General features: G+C 42.2%; 1 protein-coding gene across 1 annotated transcript in view; it reads left to right on the forward strand.

Moving 5' to 3' along the window:
- Nucleotides 1–13,285, forward strand: part of LOC126092320 (endoglucanase A-like) — a 113,126-nt gene extending 99,841 nt beyond the window's left edge. Inside the window, exon 8 of the mRNA XM_049907852.1 lies at nucleotides 12,892–13,285. Coding sequence (XP_049763809.1) covers nucleotides 12,892–13,105 — 214 coding nt within the window. The 3' untranslated portion in view covers nucleotides 13,106–13,285. The remainder of the gene's footprint in view (nucleotides 1–12,891) is intronic.
- The last annotated feature ends 6,210 nt before the right edge of the window (nucleotides 13,286–19,495 follow it).

Genomic DNA, 19,495 nt, shown 5'->3' on the forward strand with positions numbered 1-19,495 from the left:
ACTTTGGAAAAAGACATTTAGTATTTCGGCCTTTAGTCTATCTTCCTGTGTTTCAATACCATTTTGGTCACAGAGTGTCTGGACAATTTGTTTTGATCCACCTACCGCTTTGACATAAGACCAAAGTTTCTTAGGACGCCGAACAATCACAGCACAGAGCAGAGAGTCTGTATCACAAAACAAAACAAAAGAACTATGTCTAATCCCGCGTGCTGCTAGTCAGAGAAGCGTTCCCTACCGGCACTCTGACGTCATGGCGTGTACGCCAGTGAGCAATTCTCTTTCTACACGTTACAAGAGTCATAGAATTATCACGATCAGTTCGACATTTTTCTGAAGGGAGCAAAACTAAACAGCAGCGGTCGGGGAAGAATTTCACAGTCTCTTTGCCGAGATTCTTAAGATTTTGTCTTCCAAGAGAGCCGCCTCCCCGGCACGTCGTGCGGAACCCCGTCACCCCCTGCAGTGCAGTGAACCGGCGATGAGAAAGCTTGTTCAGAGTTTTCGCTGAACCTGAAGCCCGTTGTATGCCTCGGACGAGAAAGCTGCCTTCCACGTGAGGCCGCCCACGCCTGTGGACCCTTCCAGAACCGCACTGCCTGTCTCACTGGGTGGTGCCGCCCCTGTATCGCTCTGACCTCGCAGAGAGCTTGCCGCTGGTGGCCGTCCCGTGAGAAACCTGCCTGCTCTTCCTCTGAACATACTCATCACAACTAAAACCTGCACTACCAGTAATATACGAAGTAGAAGGTATTGAAATAAAGGATAAGGAGAATACGAAGGAGAAAATACATGCACACTCATTGACTGCGCACACTAGTGAACCGAGAATTTACTTTCAAAAGTTTTTCTTAAGAATTTACTTTGTTTACTAGCGATTCATCAAGAACATTAACACATTTAATCACACTATGTGCGCGTGGAAGTAGTTGCCAGTGGTAACTGATGAAAGAAATCAAATTTCTTTCAATAAATGATAATTTCATTCCTAAAAGAGCACCCCCCCCTTTTTTTTTTAAACAGATTTAAAATTATAATCAGAAATCACCCTCTAAATGTCAAGTTACAATTTATTCAGAGGCAGAAAGAACCAATTTTTGACTGCATGAGCTTTCGGGCTGATAACCTTTCCGCTCCCTTTTGACACGGCCGTAGTCACGACCGCACACAACAACCTCTGAAAGACTACACTGGTGCAAATCTGCAACACACCAGATTACCTTAAACTAAATATTTTAACAACTCGCAGAAGCACATAAACTATGCACCCCGTAGGAGGGATGGAAGTGGTACAAAAAAATGGCTCTGAGCACTATGGGACTTAACATCTGTGGTCATCAGTCCCCTAGAACTTAGAACTACTTAAACCTAACTAACCTAAGGACATCACACACATCCATGCCCGAGGCAGGATTCGAACCTGCGACCGTAGCGATCACGCGGTTCCAGACTGAAGCGCCTACAACCGCACGGCCACACCGGCCGGCTGGAAATGGTACAAAACACTAACATTAAAAGATTAACTTGCCACCGAAGGTGCTACTTGATTTAACAAAAACTCTTACGGTGGAAGGGTGGCAAATTTATGTACTAAAATGACCATTTAAATGAAAACCCATGAAATGCAGTCTTACATAAAACACAGAAGGTTGGCCAAACATGCTCTATATTACACATATACCGCCTCTCAAGATGATAGGCAAGATAAAAACATATTTCAGGAATTCGGCCGTTACACTTCAAGCAATAAATTCGTTAACACCGAATCCGACAACATGACAGAGGCAGATATTAACGTACGGCAGACCGACAGACAGACAGACAGACAGACAGACACTAACTGCCTCACAAATGCAGACAAGAGACAGAGGAGCAAGCTGGCGACGAGAGACTGACCAAGAAAACAAGTAGAATTTAAAAAGTAAATGAAACAACATATCACGAATCACTTAATTTTTAATAAACTGCGATGTCTGGCGAAGACCTGGCGCAGAACCTTCCAAACGCTCTCCCGAACCGTCCGCTGCCAGCCGCTTCAACGGACGCAGGAAGGCGCGCCGATCTCCCGTCTCACGGCTTCGCAGTTCGCACCGGCCAGACCGATGTCGAGGGGAGACCCCTGTTGCTCTCGTGTGAGCCGCAAAGCCACTACCTTTCGCTATACGGCGCGGCCCACTGGACTGACGTGGCGACCTCACATGCGCCGACGCTCAAGACGGACAAGTCATCTTGGGTCCCAGTGCACGACCGACCGACCGATCGACCCAACCGCCAATTACCATTGTCTGAAGAAACTCGAGCAGACTGGCGGCCTAACACATACTAGCACTCCGGACGACAGACAGACACTGACCGACTTACCAACTGACCCACTGGCGAGCTCATAGCGTCCCTTAAATGCACGTGAACAGGCTTCGTTTCCCACCAGAGTTGGACACCAAAGCTGCGATCGCCACAGCGGTTCCACCGCCAGAAACGGAGGCCGAGTGCTTCACACTACGCGCTTCGGCGCGCTCTTCAAAACAACAATTTTTACCACGCCTCAACTAGTAACATAACAAGTTTCGTGAACCTCTCGATTTAATGCTCTATAGCTGGCCAGAGTGGCCGAGCGGTTCTAGGCGCTGGAGTATGGATCCGCGCGACCGCTACGGTCGCAGGTTCGAATCCTGCCTCGGGCATGGATGTGTGTGATGTCCTTAGCTTAGTTAGATTTAAGTAGTTCTAAGCTCGAGGGGACTGATGACCTCAGAAGTCCCATAGTGCTCAGAGCCATTTGAACAATATTTTAATGCTCTATAAGGCTCTCAAAAGGTAGTTTTAAATGAATAAAAATATGAAAAACGGTTCGTACCTAGGTGATATTATACAACTTCCTTGTCAAAACCCAACGTTTCGTTTCCATCTGTGGAGATCATCTTCAGGGATAACCGCAAACCTCCCGGAAAAACACAGGAATTTACAGGCTACTGTGTACTTGTGGAGACGTACTATTGTACTACTAAAAGAACGGTCGAAAAGCGACTATAAGAACACAAGAGCAACTATGGAGGGGGAGAAACAGACAAATAAGCTTTTGCGGCACATGTTGTGCTGCATGAAGACTACCGGCTTCGAGTTGGTAAGATTAAGGTACACGCAGTCACACTTACTACCAAAGGCTGTACAATGAAGGGTATGAAACCGAGTGGTATCTGTGTTACGGTGATGAAGAAGATGTGTAACAGTATTCCACTATGGGATAAGAATAACGCAGGATAGCAACTGACAGCGACCAGTTGCACTTGAGTAGTAGAAACATGTGACGTCAAGCTTCTGTTTTGGAGCACGTCGAAACGGAATTTGACTTCAGTAGCGAAAGAGTGTCCATCGGGTTCTTGACAATCTGCAACTCCCGCTGAATATGTCCTCCACAGACCCAGACTAAAAGACGGGTATCAAAAAGAATTTTATCCGACAACTGTATAATAAACCAGAATGTTTTAATTAGAGTAGTTATACAATTTTGTCTCATCAGCGTATAGTATGCGTAGGTAAGAGAATAGTGACTATTTACAACCAGTTCTGGATAAGACACTAGTCTTCCAACATTGCTTTATACAGTTAAAGTGACAGTGTCATTTAAACTAAGAGAACACAATGTGGGCAGCAGAGCTCAATTTAGTCACACACTGGTCTCTGTGGTCGCCGCTCGATGGAGCTCTTTGGCCATTCGCTTCTCCACAGTTCCTTAGCGTTGAGTGTAGTGAGTGATTCCTACCGATTCTCTACCTGCTCGGTAATTGCTCTTACTTAAGTATTTAGAAAGTTAGTTCGGAAACGAGTGAATTATATGATGCTAACAATGGTATTGGGAAATATGTCAACATATTAAATATCCATTTGTGTTATGCTTGATTGTATTCTGCAAAGAGCGAAAAATATCGGGATAGAAATACGAAGCATCGCTGCAAAACGAAGAGAAGTTTTTTTTTGGAAAAAAATAAATAAATAAAAAATCGCCTTCCGGACGGTTTCTGAATTTTTGAATTGTTTGGAGATGTGGTGCTAACTCACTTTATTCACTGTCGCAAACAGCAGTGATCTTTATTTACTAGACTGACTCCTGACTAATTATTGTAGCCGCAGATCACAAGCAAGATTAACTTGTAACTGTAGTTGGAGCGTTAGAGAAGACAACACGGTTGATCTCTGTCTGCAGTCAGTCACACTCCCCCAAGCTGTAGTAGTGGCTCCCACCTGTTGCAGCGGTGCGGGCGGCGTATGACTAGTTTCCCCTACTCCTCCGTGTCTCGTTCCACACTCTCTCAAAGACGCTTATAGCTTTATGTATTTATAATTTCGAATACTATCGATTTTGCTAGTGACATGTCACTCCTAGGTTCGAAGGAAGCATGCCCCATTATTTCTGTGTGTGTTGAGCAAAAAACTTAAAATCTCCATCCTTACATGCAACGTTAAACAACAGTGAAGTTGAAAATTTGAAAATAACATCATACGAGGGTCGTTCGGGAAGTACTGTAACACACTTTTCTCCTGAAGCAGCTTAATTTCATTCAGTTCTCCAATACACCATATGATTCCCCACTTTTATGGCTACAAATTTCTATTTTATACACGTTTCTATTCACGGGACATCAACAACTGTAATACCCTGTCAATGGTAAAATCCGCTATAGTTGTAAAAATTATTTACTTCTGAAAAGGAACCCCCATCAGGTTTTAGGACTTCCGGTGTATATTATAATGTGAGTCTACACAGAATGTATGATTAGGGATAAACAAGTTAAAATATGTTAAAACAGAGCATCTCTGGGAAATGAGAATATCCTCTTCAATCGTAGATCTGACAGAAAGCCACGTACAGAGGATAACAACGGTCCAGGCTTAGGAGTACTCCACACATGGCTCCGCATGAATACAGATGGGCGGTCTTTAGAACACTGTGCTACGCAGCTATCCATCAGACCAGTCGAAGCACAACCCAGAGTTGAAATTGTGGCGGAAGCGGGCGTGTACCATTAACGTTAGTTACTGTCACCTCAGTCTCCGCTCAGCGTGACGGACTTTCACCACCTAAGTGGGAGGAACTGTATGGGTGTACGGCACCACTCTCCTGGTCAACGTCTTACTGCATCAATAGCCTCGCCATCATTCACATGCTGCTTTTCACGGAATGCAGCCTTCATCGGGCCTCACAGATGATAGTCAGAAGGTGTGAGATCCGGGCTGTAGAGTGGATGAGGGAGAACAGTCCAATGAAGTTTTATTAGCTCCTTTCGGGTGCGCAGACTTGGTTGAGGCCTTGCGTTTTCATGGAGAAGTAAAGTTCATTTCCATTTTTGTGTCGACGAACACGCTGAAGTTATTTCTTCAATTTTCTGAGGATAGTAAAACACACTTCAGGCTTGATCGTTGGGCCATGAGGGAGAATATGAAACAGAAGAGTCCTAGAAGACAGTCGCCATGACTTTACCAGCAATGGTGCAGCTTTGAACTTTTGCTTCGAAGTGGAGGTAGTGTGGTGCCTGAGAGCTGATTTCTCAGGATGAGACAGGATAAGGTTACTGTTGTGGCGTATCAAGACAGCCACGCCACTCGGAAGTAGCCGAAATGCACGCGTTACACACGCCGGCTGGCGTGATGTCTGAAACAGGATACGTAATGAATGCTGTAAAGGAAAGTACGTAGCTTCTTTAATACTTAACTTTAATCCATCATTTGTATACAGCATTCTTGATGATACAAGTGAGACTCTCTATAGAAATGGTTAGTGGCGCCTTGCTAGCTAGGTCGTAGCCATGGACTTAGCTGAAGGCTATTCTAACTATCTCTCGGCAAATGAGAGAAAGGCTTCGTCAGTGTAGTCGCTAGCAAAGTCGTCGTACAACTGGGGCGAGTGCTAGTACGTCTCTCTAGACCTGCCGTGTGGTGGCGCTCGGTCTGCAGTTACTGACAGTGGCGACACGCGGGTCCGACATGTACTAATGGACCGCAGCCGATTTAAAGCTACCACCTAGCAAGTGTGGTGTCTGGCGGTGACACCACAGTTACGACTGTGGACAGGGCCGTCATTAGTTACTCTCGGTTGCACAACAAGTAAGTAAACTTTATTTAAAGAAATTAAAATTTTAAAATGATGTCTTAAGAAACACAATTGACTGTATGACGGCTGAAGGCCTTATCACAGAAAAAAAATCAACTATTTTGCTGCCGAAGACCACCAAAAATAGCCGGCCCTGTGGCCGAGTGGTTCTAGGCGCTACAGTCTCGATCCGCGCGACCGCTACGGTCGCAGGTTCGAAATCTGCCTCGGGCATGGATGTGTGTGATGTCCTTAGGTTAGGTAGGTCTAAGTAGTTCTAGGGGACTGATGACCTCAGAAGTTAAGTCCCATAGTGTTCAGAGCCATTTTGAACCACCAAAAATAAGCTCAGACAACAAACGGCTGAAGGCCTGAATTAGAAGTCAGAAGAACAATTCCTATTAGCACACATTTCAGCAAAAACTGTGACTTTAAAACAGGTTTGCTTGAAAAATAAAGTTACTGTAGCACGGCTGAAGGTCTTATCACGAAAGAAGTGAAATTATTGCTCGGCTAAGGCCACACTAACAATAATTAGAAAATTAGAAATATCCTTAAAACAAACATCACAATCTGAGGAATCAGGACAAGCGGTTCTCAGAAAGTGTTCCGAGGATCGGCCTGGCAAGGTAACTCATACGTAAGGTAAGGTGAGGCGGGTAGTCAATAGTTTAACCCACGCAACAGGATGGCAACTCAACTAGGGGCAGCTTAAGGGCCGACCGACCGACTAACCAATCCGCCTAACGTCCGATCACCACTACAGTGATGGAATATTTTTAGGCGAGGGCGAAGAGACGGACAGCACTACGTCTTCAGAAAACACCCAAAGCAGAAGGAAACACTAGAACCAAGGTAAACCTCCCAAAAAATATGCGCAGTACAATACAAGAGGCTGACGAACTACACGCTGTGTCGAACACCATCAACAGAGTGAGGAATGGTAGAGTGCTGAAAAAGAAGGCTAACCTCCAGGGCAGGTAACTGGGGCGTTAGCGGCCACAAGGCAGAAAATACCGCTGGTAGAACTTCAATAATAAGAATAGTACTAAATTCAATGATGAATAACAAATAGAGAAAGACGGCTTCAATATTTCAGCGCCTCACTTGTTGCTGCCAGGCTCAACGGCCCTGGGAGCGACAACCTGCCGACCAAAGGTGAGATTTCAGAATAGTCGAGGTTGAAATAGCAGTTAACTTTTCAGTCAACTTAAACGTCCAGGGTACGGTGTGCAACGAAGTCGTCGCTCCCCCTATCGATAAGCGCTGTTGTTGCCACTCACGAACAGACAAGACGAGCAAACGTAGTGGCGCCAGTGAGGACACTAAGAAAACGAGACGCCACTATCGCTATTACAAGTTGCCAAGCTATGAACGGCACCAACGCGAGCCGCACACGGCTCAGTGCCACTCCATGGATTGCCGTTTTGTTTCCGGTTCAAAGCAATGAACCCATGTTTCATCCCCTGTGACGACGTTCGATAAAAAATGGTTACGACCAGACTTGTAATGCGCAAGCAACTTCACGCAGATGGTCGTTCGTTGCCCTTTATGGTCTTCTGTAAGGCGCCGAGGAGCCCAGGGGGCACATACCTTTCAGTTCTGCAACTGGTGGATGAATGTGTCAGCACTACCAACAGAGACCGCAAGTTTTGAAGGGAGGTTGTAATCCCTGACACAGTACTCGTTAAAGCCTGTGCTATGGTAAGTGAGCCGGATTCACCTGATGAGAAAGGATTTTCGCATAGATATAGACCGTGTGTACCTGAATGGTGGCAAATCAGACTTACATACACTCTGTAACAACAATGATCCGTCAAGTACGTTCGAAATGCAATCACACGTCAGGACGGGTCAAAAGCAAACCAGAAGATGCTACCAATGTGACAATAATACGGTCGCCAGCCTGATTAGGCATTAACTGAGTTTCTTCCCTGTACAAGTTGGTGCATATTCATGCAAAACAACAAGTTGAAACACTGCATAATATAGTAGAATTTTAGAACCAGAAAATCTATTGAACTGATACGTTCACGTTCTATACTGATATGGAAAATCATGAATACATAACACCACACTACAATGTTTACTACAAAACTTTATATTGTCTATTAATCTGATAAAATCGGGCATAGGTTCCCCTAGAAAATGTACTTTCATGCCACACACATAATGTCAATTTTGATAAAGATAAAACACTGATAAATTTTGACTTTTGATTGACTTTAACTATTTCTGGTCAAACGAATTTAGGACACTTCAGAATTCAAATGAATGAAGGGGGAAGGGGACCCTGAAACTGTTATGATCGCTGTATTTGAAAAAATTGATTACTGGATTTACTATTCATTCAAGATTTCCAGTATATAAGTTACTACTGTTTTCATCTTATTTACTGCTCATTTAAATGTCTTTAAATCTGTCTCGAAATAATAAACTTCATTGCTATATCAATACTAAAGTTATCTTTCGACTTCGTTAGACCTTCGCTATTCATTTACTGGTTCATTAACAAAACATTTCTTTAAACACCATTCTAATGTAGCTAGTTCTGCAAATAATTATTATTAGCACAATTTTTAATTTTCATTTCGGGACACTCGGATTGCACAACGTTTGGAAAGGACCATGTCTAGGTTAGTTGTGAGGATAATTAAATGATAGAAAAGTTCTGGTAAAATTTGGGTTATTATTGTACCAAACAAACACAGTTCACTCTCTGATCCATACGAATACAGTACTAAAAGTTTCAACTTGCTAGTATCGATGCTGCACATCTGCAAAATACTAACACTAATTCTTTACAGACGAATGGAAAAACTGGTAGAAGCCGACATCGGGGAAGATCAGTTTGGATTCCGTAGAAATAGTGGAACACGTGAGGCAATACTGACCTTACGACTTATCTTAGAAGAAAGATTAAGGAAAGGCAAACCTACGTTTCTAGCATTTGTAGACTTAGAGAAAGCTTTTGACAATGTTGACTGGAATAATCTCTTCCAAATTCTAAAGGTGGCAGGGGTAAAATACAGAGAGCGTAAGGCTATTTACAATTTGTACAGAAACCAGATGGCAGTTATAAGAGTCGAGGGACATGAAAGGGAAGCAGTGGTTGGGAAGGGAGTGAGACAGGATTGTAGCCTCTCCCCAATGTTATTCAATCTGTATATTGAGCAAGCAGTAAAGGAAACGAAAGAAAAATTCGGAGTATGTATTAAAATCCATGGAGAAGAAATAAAAACTTTGAGGTTCGCCGATGACATTGTAATTCTGTTAGAGACAGCAAAGGACTTGGAAGAGCAGTTGAACAGATTGGACAGTGTCTTGAAAGGAGGGTATAAGATGAACATCAACAAAAGCAAAACGAGGATAATGGAATGTAGTCGAATTAAGTCGGGTGATGCTGAGGGAATTAGACTAGGAAATGAGACACTTAAAGTAGTAAGGGAGTTTTGCTATTTGGGGAGCAAAGTAACTGATGATGGTCGAAGTAGAGAAGATATAAAATGTAGACTGGCAATGGCAAGGAAAGCGTTTCTGAAGAAGAGAAATTTGTGAACATCGAGTATAGATTTAAGTGTCAGGAAATCGTTTCTGAAAGTATTTGTATGGAGTGTAGCCATGTATGGAAGTGAAACATGGACGATAAATAGTTCGGACAGGAGGAGAATAGAAGCTTTCGAAATGTGGTGCTACAGAAGAATGCTGAAGATTAGATGGGTAGATCACATAACTAATGAGGAGGTATTGAATAGAATTGGGGAGAAGAGGAGTTTGTGGCACAACTTGACAAGGAGAAGGGACCGGTTGGTAGGACATGTTCTGAGGCATGAAAGGATCACAAATTTAGCATTGGAGGGCAGCGTGGAGGGTAAAAATCGCAGATGGAGACCAAGAGATGAATACAGTAAGGAGATTCTGAAGGATGTATTTTGCAGTAGGTACTGGGAGATGAAGAAACTTGCACAGGATTGGGTAGCATGGAGAGCTGCATCAAACCAGTCTCAGGACTGAAGACCATAACAACAACAACAGTATCGATGCAGCGGTTGGCGGGCGGCAAGATGGCGAGGCACAGAGCACACATACAACCACAGCTATGGCTCTTAATGTATCGGCACTTTAATTCTTCTTAGCGTCACAATAGTTTTCCATTTAGTGCCTATGGAATTTTGCCATGTGGTGTGGGCGTTGGAACGCCATACCCGAGGCTCAGTGAAGCTATGTGTTCCAGGAGAGCCTCCTCGCTCCAGAAGGTGTTGCTCAAACCAGTGCCAAATTCTACTGTGCCCGTTGTGCCGTGCAGTGCCCGTGCGCATTTTCCCGTGCTCGCCTGGCATCCGTATTTTACCGCTCCCTGACAGACCGGGTATTCACCCTATGTTTTTTTGCATTCTACATACTCTAACACATTGCCTACGTATGGACCACACGCATAGTTACAATTTTAAACATCATACAACAGTTTCAACATTTGTTACATTTCATTTCTACTACAATATTACTTGACATGTGACATAAACATTAATATTCACATTGAAACTTATTTACAGTTTTCTTAACATAATGGCATGAAACAAAAAGAAATAAAATCAGATCATCAATTACATGTGTTTATCGAAAAATGAGATGAAAAGAATTACTTTTATGTAGAATAGTACAGAGTGGTTGTTGTTACAAGGTGTTCGACTGCGATCCATCGATTACCACGAATGAGAGTGTCCGCATGTTACAGCATTGCGGAACTCACGGCTGCTTGCGGCGGGCCGCTACTCGACAGATCAGATTTGCGTGATCTTTTTGCGTTGATGAGAGACGCATCGTCCAACGACTCACAGGGCTTTTGTTCACTGCCAGCTTTCCATACACGTTCTGCAAGCTCCTGCGAATATTTGCGACCCTCTGGTTTCCCGCCAAAATGAACTCAATGACAGCTAACGGCTTGGAACGCATCGCTGTTACAGATACCACTTTGGAGGCCACGTTAATGCTGCCACCTATCGGAACTTCGTTAAACTATAGGGGATGAAGCGGGAATATTCTACGATGTCCCACAATAAATTCAGTATTTTTTCAGTCGAAACTGGCCGAGAAAAAAGTGTGTTGCATTACTTACAGAATGCATGCCTTTACCCTTTGTTTCCTGACATAAGAAAAAATGTACTTTTAACAATTTCTTTGCAAAATTTATGCTATTGTGGCCTCAAATGACGGTAGGATTTTTTGTAAAATTTTATTTTATTTTTCACAACTTTTTTCTCTCCTGGTACTCACAAGTACCGTCAGACTCCATGGACAGAATCACAACATGCGCAGAAAAACGCTCCAATTTTTATAAGTTGTACTTTATTCTACATAAATATTAAATATTTTAACATTAGAAAATTAATTAACAGAAATATGATATTTCTAATTTTTTTTTAATTTCACATAGATTTAATCTAGAGCAACTTCGCAATACATAGTAACTTAGCTACACATTTTTGACAGTATATACATATCACATATTTAGTGATACCTCATGAAATTGTAGGAAACAGTTCTTTTTCTCATTGCAGCACAAATACACTTTACATGTACTACATTGTGAATGTGGTCACGTCTGAATTTTTTTTTTCGCACACATTTCGCATCTTCCTCTTTTACAACTGAACACTACAAAATGGTTTCCTCTGTTGCCAAGACGTACATCCTTCGGAACAGGAAAGTTATCCTTCCTTCTCTTTGGGAGAGTTATTTCATCTTTACGAGAGTTCCTCTTTTTGAGATTTGGCACTTGCTGTTCATTCATTAGCCCTAGTGCCACAGCACGCCTGAATTCCAGCAGTGGCAGTGCCCCATGTAGATCACTGAAAATGACGTAAACATTGACAAAAGCAATTTCTATTGCTCTCCAGAAGAGACGGTGCCACCATTTCTTTGATCGCTTGTCAAGACCATAAGTTGAACGTAATCTGTCTGAATGATCCACGTCACCGATGTTTCTATTGTAATCACATACAATAACTGGACATGGTATAGTCATACTAGTTCCATCTTTCTGTTTTCTTGTCACTACGCTCTGTTCAGTGCCATGGAAGTTTGACGCAAAATACACTACTTTATTTTCCTTCCATTGAAATACTGTTCGGTCTAAAGATGACTCTCTGTGATTTGATTTAGACATTTTTCTTTAGGTAAATTGGCTGGCAAACCTTTCCTGTTTGTTCTAATTGTTCCACAAGCAAATGTATTTACCGATTTCTATGTGAGAAAAAGTGGACAGAACAACTAGTGAGAGGTAACGCATTGTTGCCACAATAAAGTGTTCACACAACTTGACGGTACTAATAAGTCTGCCTTATATTTTCCACTTTATCTCATTCACATGTAACGTAATGCTTCAAACTATTATAAAAAGACAAAGAAGATAAGTACGTGCAATGGAAAACTCAACGGAAGTTTCAATAAATTGCGCACAAATTCAGGCAACACCATGGAAACAAGCACATACAATCTTCTGTTTTCACAGCAGCGCGCGAAAAACAATTTCAAGCTCTGACCGCCAGAGAGGTCTATGTATTGCACAATAACATCTATGAAACAGTAGAGCAGAGTTACTGTTACGTACCGACAGGCCCTCAGATCACGAAACAGCACCACGAGAAAATAATGAGAGTCAAAACTTACTGGTACATTTAAGTACCGTCAGGCAACAAAGGGTTAATTCGGTACACTGTCGCGTGCTTTTCGGAAAACCATGAAGACGCGTAATACACGCACGTACTATTTTTGCTTTTGCTGACCGCAGACAAACGCATCCACAGGTCGTGCCCGGACTTGCCCGCCACCTGTGACTGGACGCAGTACAGCACCACGGATCCCAACCCGCACGAGGTGACCGGTGCCCTGGTGGGCGGGCCGGGAGAGAACGACGACTACAACGACGACCGCACCGACTACGTCCACAACGAGGTGTGCATCGTCTACAACGCGCCCTTCATGGGCGTCCTGGCCGCCCTCAAGCAGCTGGGCTACTGAGCGGCCGGCGTCCTGCACTCTCGACAGCGGCGCGCGGCTCGATGACTCATCGTTATTTCTTGTAACGTGGGCCTAGTCCACGCCGTGTTACTGCTAACAACTAAATCTCAGAAGAAAAGCTTGTCACCTCTCTTTAAAAAGGCTAGTGTCAATACTAATAAATCTTCTTGTGAAACACTACTACGGTATTTCGTTTTTCTACTTGTGAAAAGTGCCCACCTTGGAGCACCATCAGTGGAATGATACTATCTACACAGGAAATCTTAATTAACAGTGGAAAATAAGATGACTGAAAATACACTTTGACAGTCGCGGGAGCTCTTTCTTCTTATCTCGTGTTTTCTACTGGAAATCCCGTGGTTGTACTCTTGTTAACTTTACTATTACAGATATCACCTAAACTTTATTTTTTTGTTAATTGGTCCTGTGCGCAACAAATAACTTACTTGGTCTTTCTGCTGCCACTGCTTGATCTGCTTCATTCCATTATTTATCAAAAACATAAAAAAAACTATTCTTCATGCTGAGTGCAATGCATGTTCTGTATGGCGGCTCCTGCTGTTGCTGCGGCTGCTGCTGCTTACTACAACTACATATAATTCAAGAGAAAGGGTTTGGTCAAATCTAAACTCGATAAATGATAACCCAAACAAGTAATTACTTTTTTCAAAAACTATATTCTATAAGCGATTCTTTCACATTCAATTAACAAAACGCTAGAAGCTCTTTGAACAATCGCTTCGTATGTAAATCTGCCTCCAGTGGCCTTAAAGCAATATTACAAATTAATCAAACCCTTGAGACAGACTGAAAAACTTCTCAATTAAATACATAGCGAAACAATTCAGTGACAATTACAAAAGAATTCAGTGACAAAAATCAATACTTACTCTATTCGTCTAACAATGGTTTCCCTTAAGAATTCAACTCCTATCATTATCAAAATTACGCTTTGCACATACACCAGCCCTTTTCTTTAAGTTAATAAGAGCGCTGAAAATAATAAAAAAAATGTCGACTCAATACCAAATCCTGTGTCGCTGCTGGCGGACACGGCAGTACGGCAGCTCGGCGACGACCCCTCGCCCAACACACGTGCGCACCACAGCAGGCGGGCTCCTACACAGGCTTCCAAACTGCCACTGGTTAATCCGTGCGCTGCGAAGCGCGACAACAATATCTTAGATTCCAGAGCTTGTGTATGCGCGCTGTAGCCAACCTTTAAATCCTAAGAGAGTATTGCCAACTCTCAACTTACTAGAAGCAAATGTGTGTCCATAATCTCAGAATATGTTATTAGGAAGAGCCACTGACTTCAACTATTGGACTAGACAGTATACAAGTATTTGAAACGTAATCTCTTCGATTACGACCCCATCAAGTTCGGCAAGAATCTGAAACATGGGCAGCCTTAAAAGGGAAACAAGAACATTAACTGTTAAATTTAACTAAGTGTTACACGTGTCGCTCTCGTACTGTGACGCAATAATGCATTCTTCTCTGCAGTAGGATAAGAAATTTTTATAATTCCCAAAGGTCGGTCTCGTAAATCTTGATAAATTCTACAGTTCGCATTTCCGGTTTAGATTAGATTAGATTAGATTTACTTTCATTCCAATTGATCCGTAGTGAGGAGGTCCTCCAGGATGTAGAACATGTCAGAAAAACAACAATCCATGACAAATATTTACAATTCAAACAATGCACCATTCCACAAGTCCCAAGTGGAATGATCGTCGTTTTTTAATGAACACTATATGAAAGAATAATTTTACAAATACTAATGCACTCAATTTAAAATAAAAAAATGTTTTTTAATTTATTTATAAGGTAATAAACGTTTAATACAACTACTATAATACTTATTTACAATGAACACATTACTGCACTGAAATTGTGCGTAAGTTATATTATATATACACACATAAATCAGTTGGTTCTACTGAGAAATTCATCAAAGGAGTAGAAGGAGTTGGCCACCAATAAATCCTTTAAGCTTCTCTTAAACTGAATTACATTGGTTGTTAAGTTTTTTATGGCTGCTGGCAAGTTATTGAAAATCTGTGTTCCTGAATAATGCACACCTTTTTGCACAAGACTAAGTGACTTTAAATCCTTGTGAAGATTATTCTTATTTCTTGTATTGATTCTATGAATTGAGCCGTTGGTTTGAAAAAGTGATATATTTTTAATGACAAATTTCGTTAAAGAATAAATATATTCTCTTCCTGTCAACAGGAGAGCTGTACGAATCACTTTTCAGCTGACCCAAGCCAGAAAATCCAGAAGATTGACGTCAGGTGATTTTGGTGGGCATGATAAAAGCTGTGTTCGGCCTTGGATCATACTGGTTCGTTAGTTGTCACACATCAGGAAAAAAAATGTACTGCCCCGTCACGATTTGCCACTTCTTGTGTGAAATTTGAGCCCATTTAGATACGGATCTAACCGAAAACAGTATGTTTCTAATAAGCCTGTGCTGTTGGTTAGCAATATTTCGTTAAAGATATCCTGAGATCTCCGAAAACCTCAGGTTGTAAAATATCTGGTACTTGGAGCCATGGCTTCATTCCCACATATCACACCTCAATTCAGTAAAGATACAGTAACCAAAACACCACTTTGTTATACGTGAAAGGAGGCTCTCTTGGTGATTTTCATTAATGAAATATTTACAGGCAATCAGCCAAGTAGTGGCGTTGTGTTTTCGCAAAGTTTCAAAGATTATTGTTCAGACCAAGTCACTCCGCCTCACGATGACGACTAGGGAACTCATCGAAACACTGCGACAAAACGGTGCCATGACTTGACCGCTAACGTGAGAAGATTTCAACTAACATTTATCTGGTATTGGCCGCTATCCAGTCGGCCGCACTTTCAAATAGGCGCACCGCCAGTTACAATGCCGCGTTTCCCACAGCCGCAAATGGTTCAAATGGCTCTGAGCACTATGGGACTTAACTTCTGTGATCATCAGTCCCCTAGAACTTAGAACTGCTTAAACCTAACTAACCTAAGTACAGCACACACATTCATGCCCTAGGCAGGATTCGAACCTGCGCCGGTAGCGGTCGCGCGGTTCCAGACTGTAGTGCCTAGAACCGCTCGGTCAACTCGGCTAACAGGGTTCCCACGAGCAATTACGCCGCTGCTCATGATGTGCGAGCAGCCCCTCACCGGAGCTCCAGCGGCGGGTGTACTAAATTTCGAACATTGGTGTACTGCGCCTATTTTATGTGTTTTCCTATTGAATAACATTTACAGACTTTCATAGCGGCAGGGCTCGACGTTTTCTGAACAGAAATTGTGTGGCAGAATGACATATTTATAAATCTTCTCTAGCTGTATATATATTTCTACATTCAAATTTACTGTTAGCAGCTGACGCTGCAATCTACAGCAACAAAGTTATATATTATTTTCATTGTTTGGTATTAGGTGTAGAATAAATTAATATATGAATTTTCTGTTCATTAACGGCATCTGTTTCTCTCTCCTCTCTCTCCTGTATGCACTAAAGAACCACACAGCGTGCAAAGGAAGTCATAAAAATTTCATTATTAAGTCTTAATAGACAATTGAGTAACTAGAAAGAGCCAAATCACTTAGTTGTCATCAGCTTCATGCTAAAAAACCGACTGGAAAGTTGATTCATGCCAAACAGTTCAGTATTAAGCCAGAAGAGAGTATGTAGTTCATTTTATATGTTTGATGTAATCCAGGGTGAGTGAAGCTTAAGAATCTGTGAGCAATTATTATTGAGCTGAGGAAAGCATAATTTGACTTTTGGTACGATAATATTTGTTACGGGCTGTGAAACTGAGAATGAATTGTGCTTTACCCAAGAAGAATGACGAAATTTACGAGATATTTCTGAAGGTGTGCGCATTATTAAGCAACATTTTTGTTCAATTTTCTGTTCTATCTGAAAACAGAATGCACGCAATAAAAAATGTAGTTGGAATCCCTGTAAGGTTCGAAACGCATTATTTCAGCGAAAAGGAAACTTAGCTTGTTTCATTGTACTTCCATTATAGCCTCACAGAAAAAGCAGCAAACTCAAGATCTACGTGCTATCTCTGTGATGGAAAGGCGACGTCACTTAAAGACGTCATGTTGGTGAAAATATTAGAAAGTCGTTGTTTTGATATGACACAGGAAGATGCAACTAGGCCTCTCACAAGTCCTGCTATTCCAGTACAAGTGGAGACAGCTACGTCCCATCTGTGGCCACTTAGAGATAGGAATTGCACTGATGACCCTTATATGAAATGCAATTGGAGGATCGATATGCATGGCATTCCTCGCAGGGATAGTTTTCGAGTTTGGTGAAGCTTGGAAATGCTAGTCAGAAAAATGAAAGGTAGTGACAATAATACTGACCTGTGTGGAATGTATTACGAACAAAACATTCTTTACAGTTTCATGTGCACAGTATGAAAAAAATGCTTGGGGCTGAAAACTAAACACGACACTTCTCAAATGTCAGGGTTCTTGTGAGGTAGTGTCAGTGGATGATTTCGTCCCCAAGCATTCCACTCTCTACATTGATGGACTATATACATTGACGTCCAAAAATAATGTAGGATTTTCTCTGGTCTAGTTCTGGATATGATGACGGTTCGATGCACAGTGATTTGCAAACGTAAACTCATCAGAGAACATAAAAATATTTTAGACAGCCAGAGTGAAGTTATTAATGGCCTATTCACGGTGCATAGCTCTCTGATTGAAATCGTGTCCATGCACCCCATGTGCGAGAACAGGAGGTACGTACGAAACTTTGGGCTACGAGCATTCGCCATACAGATGTAGGGCTGACATCGCAGACTGTAGGAACTTCTCGCAAGCTGGCACAAGGACCGCGGTATATTGTAGCTTAAACAAAAACTTCCTTGTCATCACAGTTGCTGGTTTTCGTCTGTTACAGCAATGCCTTCTGAAACTACTTGTTTTCGAAATCGTGGTTCAGCGCGTTAGAACGCAATAACTCATGAATCTCATCATCGATCATGATGTTTCACGCTATGACCCATGCTTGCCTCATTGCCGTTGTGTAGCTACTCACCGAAAATCAGCAACACGTCAAGGTGGTCTTTGGAGATGTACGCCCTGTTAACCATGTGAATATCTGTGGCAGACGTAACTTCGTTTGTTCACGGAATCCATCGTACCTGTATGCTACGCTGTAACCCAGCATGACGTCAGACAGTGGATAGCGGAAACTCGTCGCTCCGTGACACCAGCAACATTGTATACAGCATGTAGAATCCACTCATAAGACTTTGTATTTTTCTAGCTCCGTTACCAACTACGGTAAAAATAGAATTTTTATTTTAAAGTCGGTTCAAAAACATCATCAATCTGACAGAAAAATACGTACTATTTCAAAAATCTCGATGCTGTAACTCCGTGCGATAAAACTAAAAAAAAAAAAAACTATGTGCGTATCTGTACAAGAGGAGTACGTTTCTTATGTTTACGTATCTATAAATATTCCTCTCAATTATCATTTTGTAATTTACAGAGGAAAACACTCTGATAAATACAGTTTTTGACATTATAAATTAAAGTTTCCCTGCAATTTTTTCTGATTCAGTGTCATGGCTAATCCCAGGAGCCATTGTAAAGATTTTGATAAAATTTTTACTTATAGACTGATTCACGAGAATGGTTGCTGAATGTAATGGATTACTGTTACACAACGCAACTTCTACGGCCGTAAGTACTTAGAGAGATCTGGGAGTACGCAGTGTTGTGGGCGCCCGAGCGTGGTTTCTCTTGTCATCCACTTTCTCTGAGTTGATGAGGCTTGATTAAACGAGTCGTATTGTAACGATACGGTTCGAAAAACTTTCACCTACGTTAGTTATGCGAGAAATTTCAATTCTTTCATGTTGTGCTAATACTTCTAAACATACAACATTTTCCATAACCCGCTAAAACTCTGGCCATTTACAAGAGGCGTCACATTCAGGAACTTCTCTGCATCCCTCAGCTCCAAAGCAGCCATACAGTAAACTGGCTGCGTACATGTGAACCCTTTCCCTTGTAAATTTAAGGATCTTACATCCTGTAAGACACTCAACCTGAGCGACAAGCAGCTCGATGAGGCCATCTCAAAAGCACTCAGCAAGGGCCTCAACTTTGCAGTGACTCCCAGAAGCGTACCTGTTGCAGCCTTCATCAGTTCGGTTGAGCAAGTCATCAACACGCTACCTTCCAACGTGTCTGAAGAGATCCGCAGGGAGACCTGCAGGGCACTCATCAGTACGAAGCCCCCCAAATCCAACACCTCGAGCCAGGAAAGGGTGGCACTCAGGCAGCTACGGGAGGATGACAGCATTGTAGTTCTGCCAGCTGACAAGGGTAACTCCACGGTCATCTTAA

The sequence above is a fragment of the Schistocerca cancellata genome, chromosome 7 (assembly GCF_023864275.1).
Source record: "Schistocerca cancellata isolate TAMUIC-IGC-003103 chromosome 7, iqSchCanc2.1, whole genome shotgun sequence".
NCBI lineage: Eukaryota > Metazoa > Arthropoda > Insecta > Orthoptera > Acrididae > Schistocerca > Schistocerca cancellata.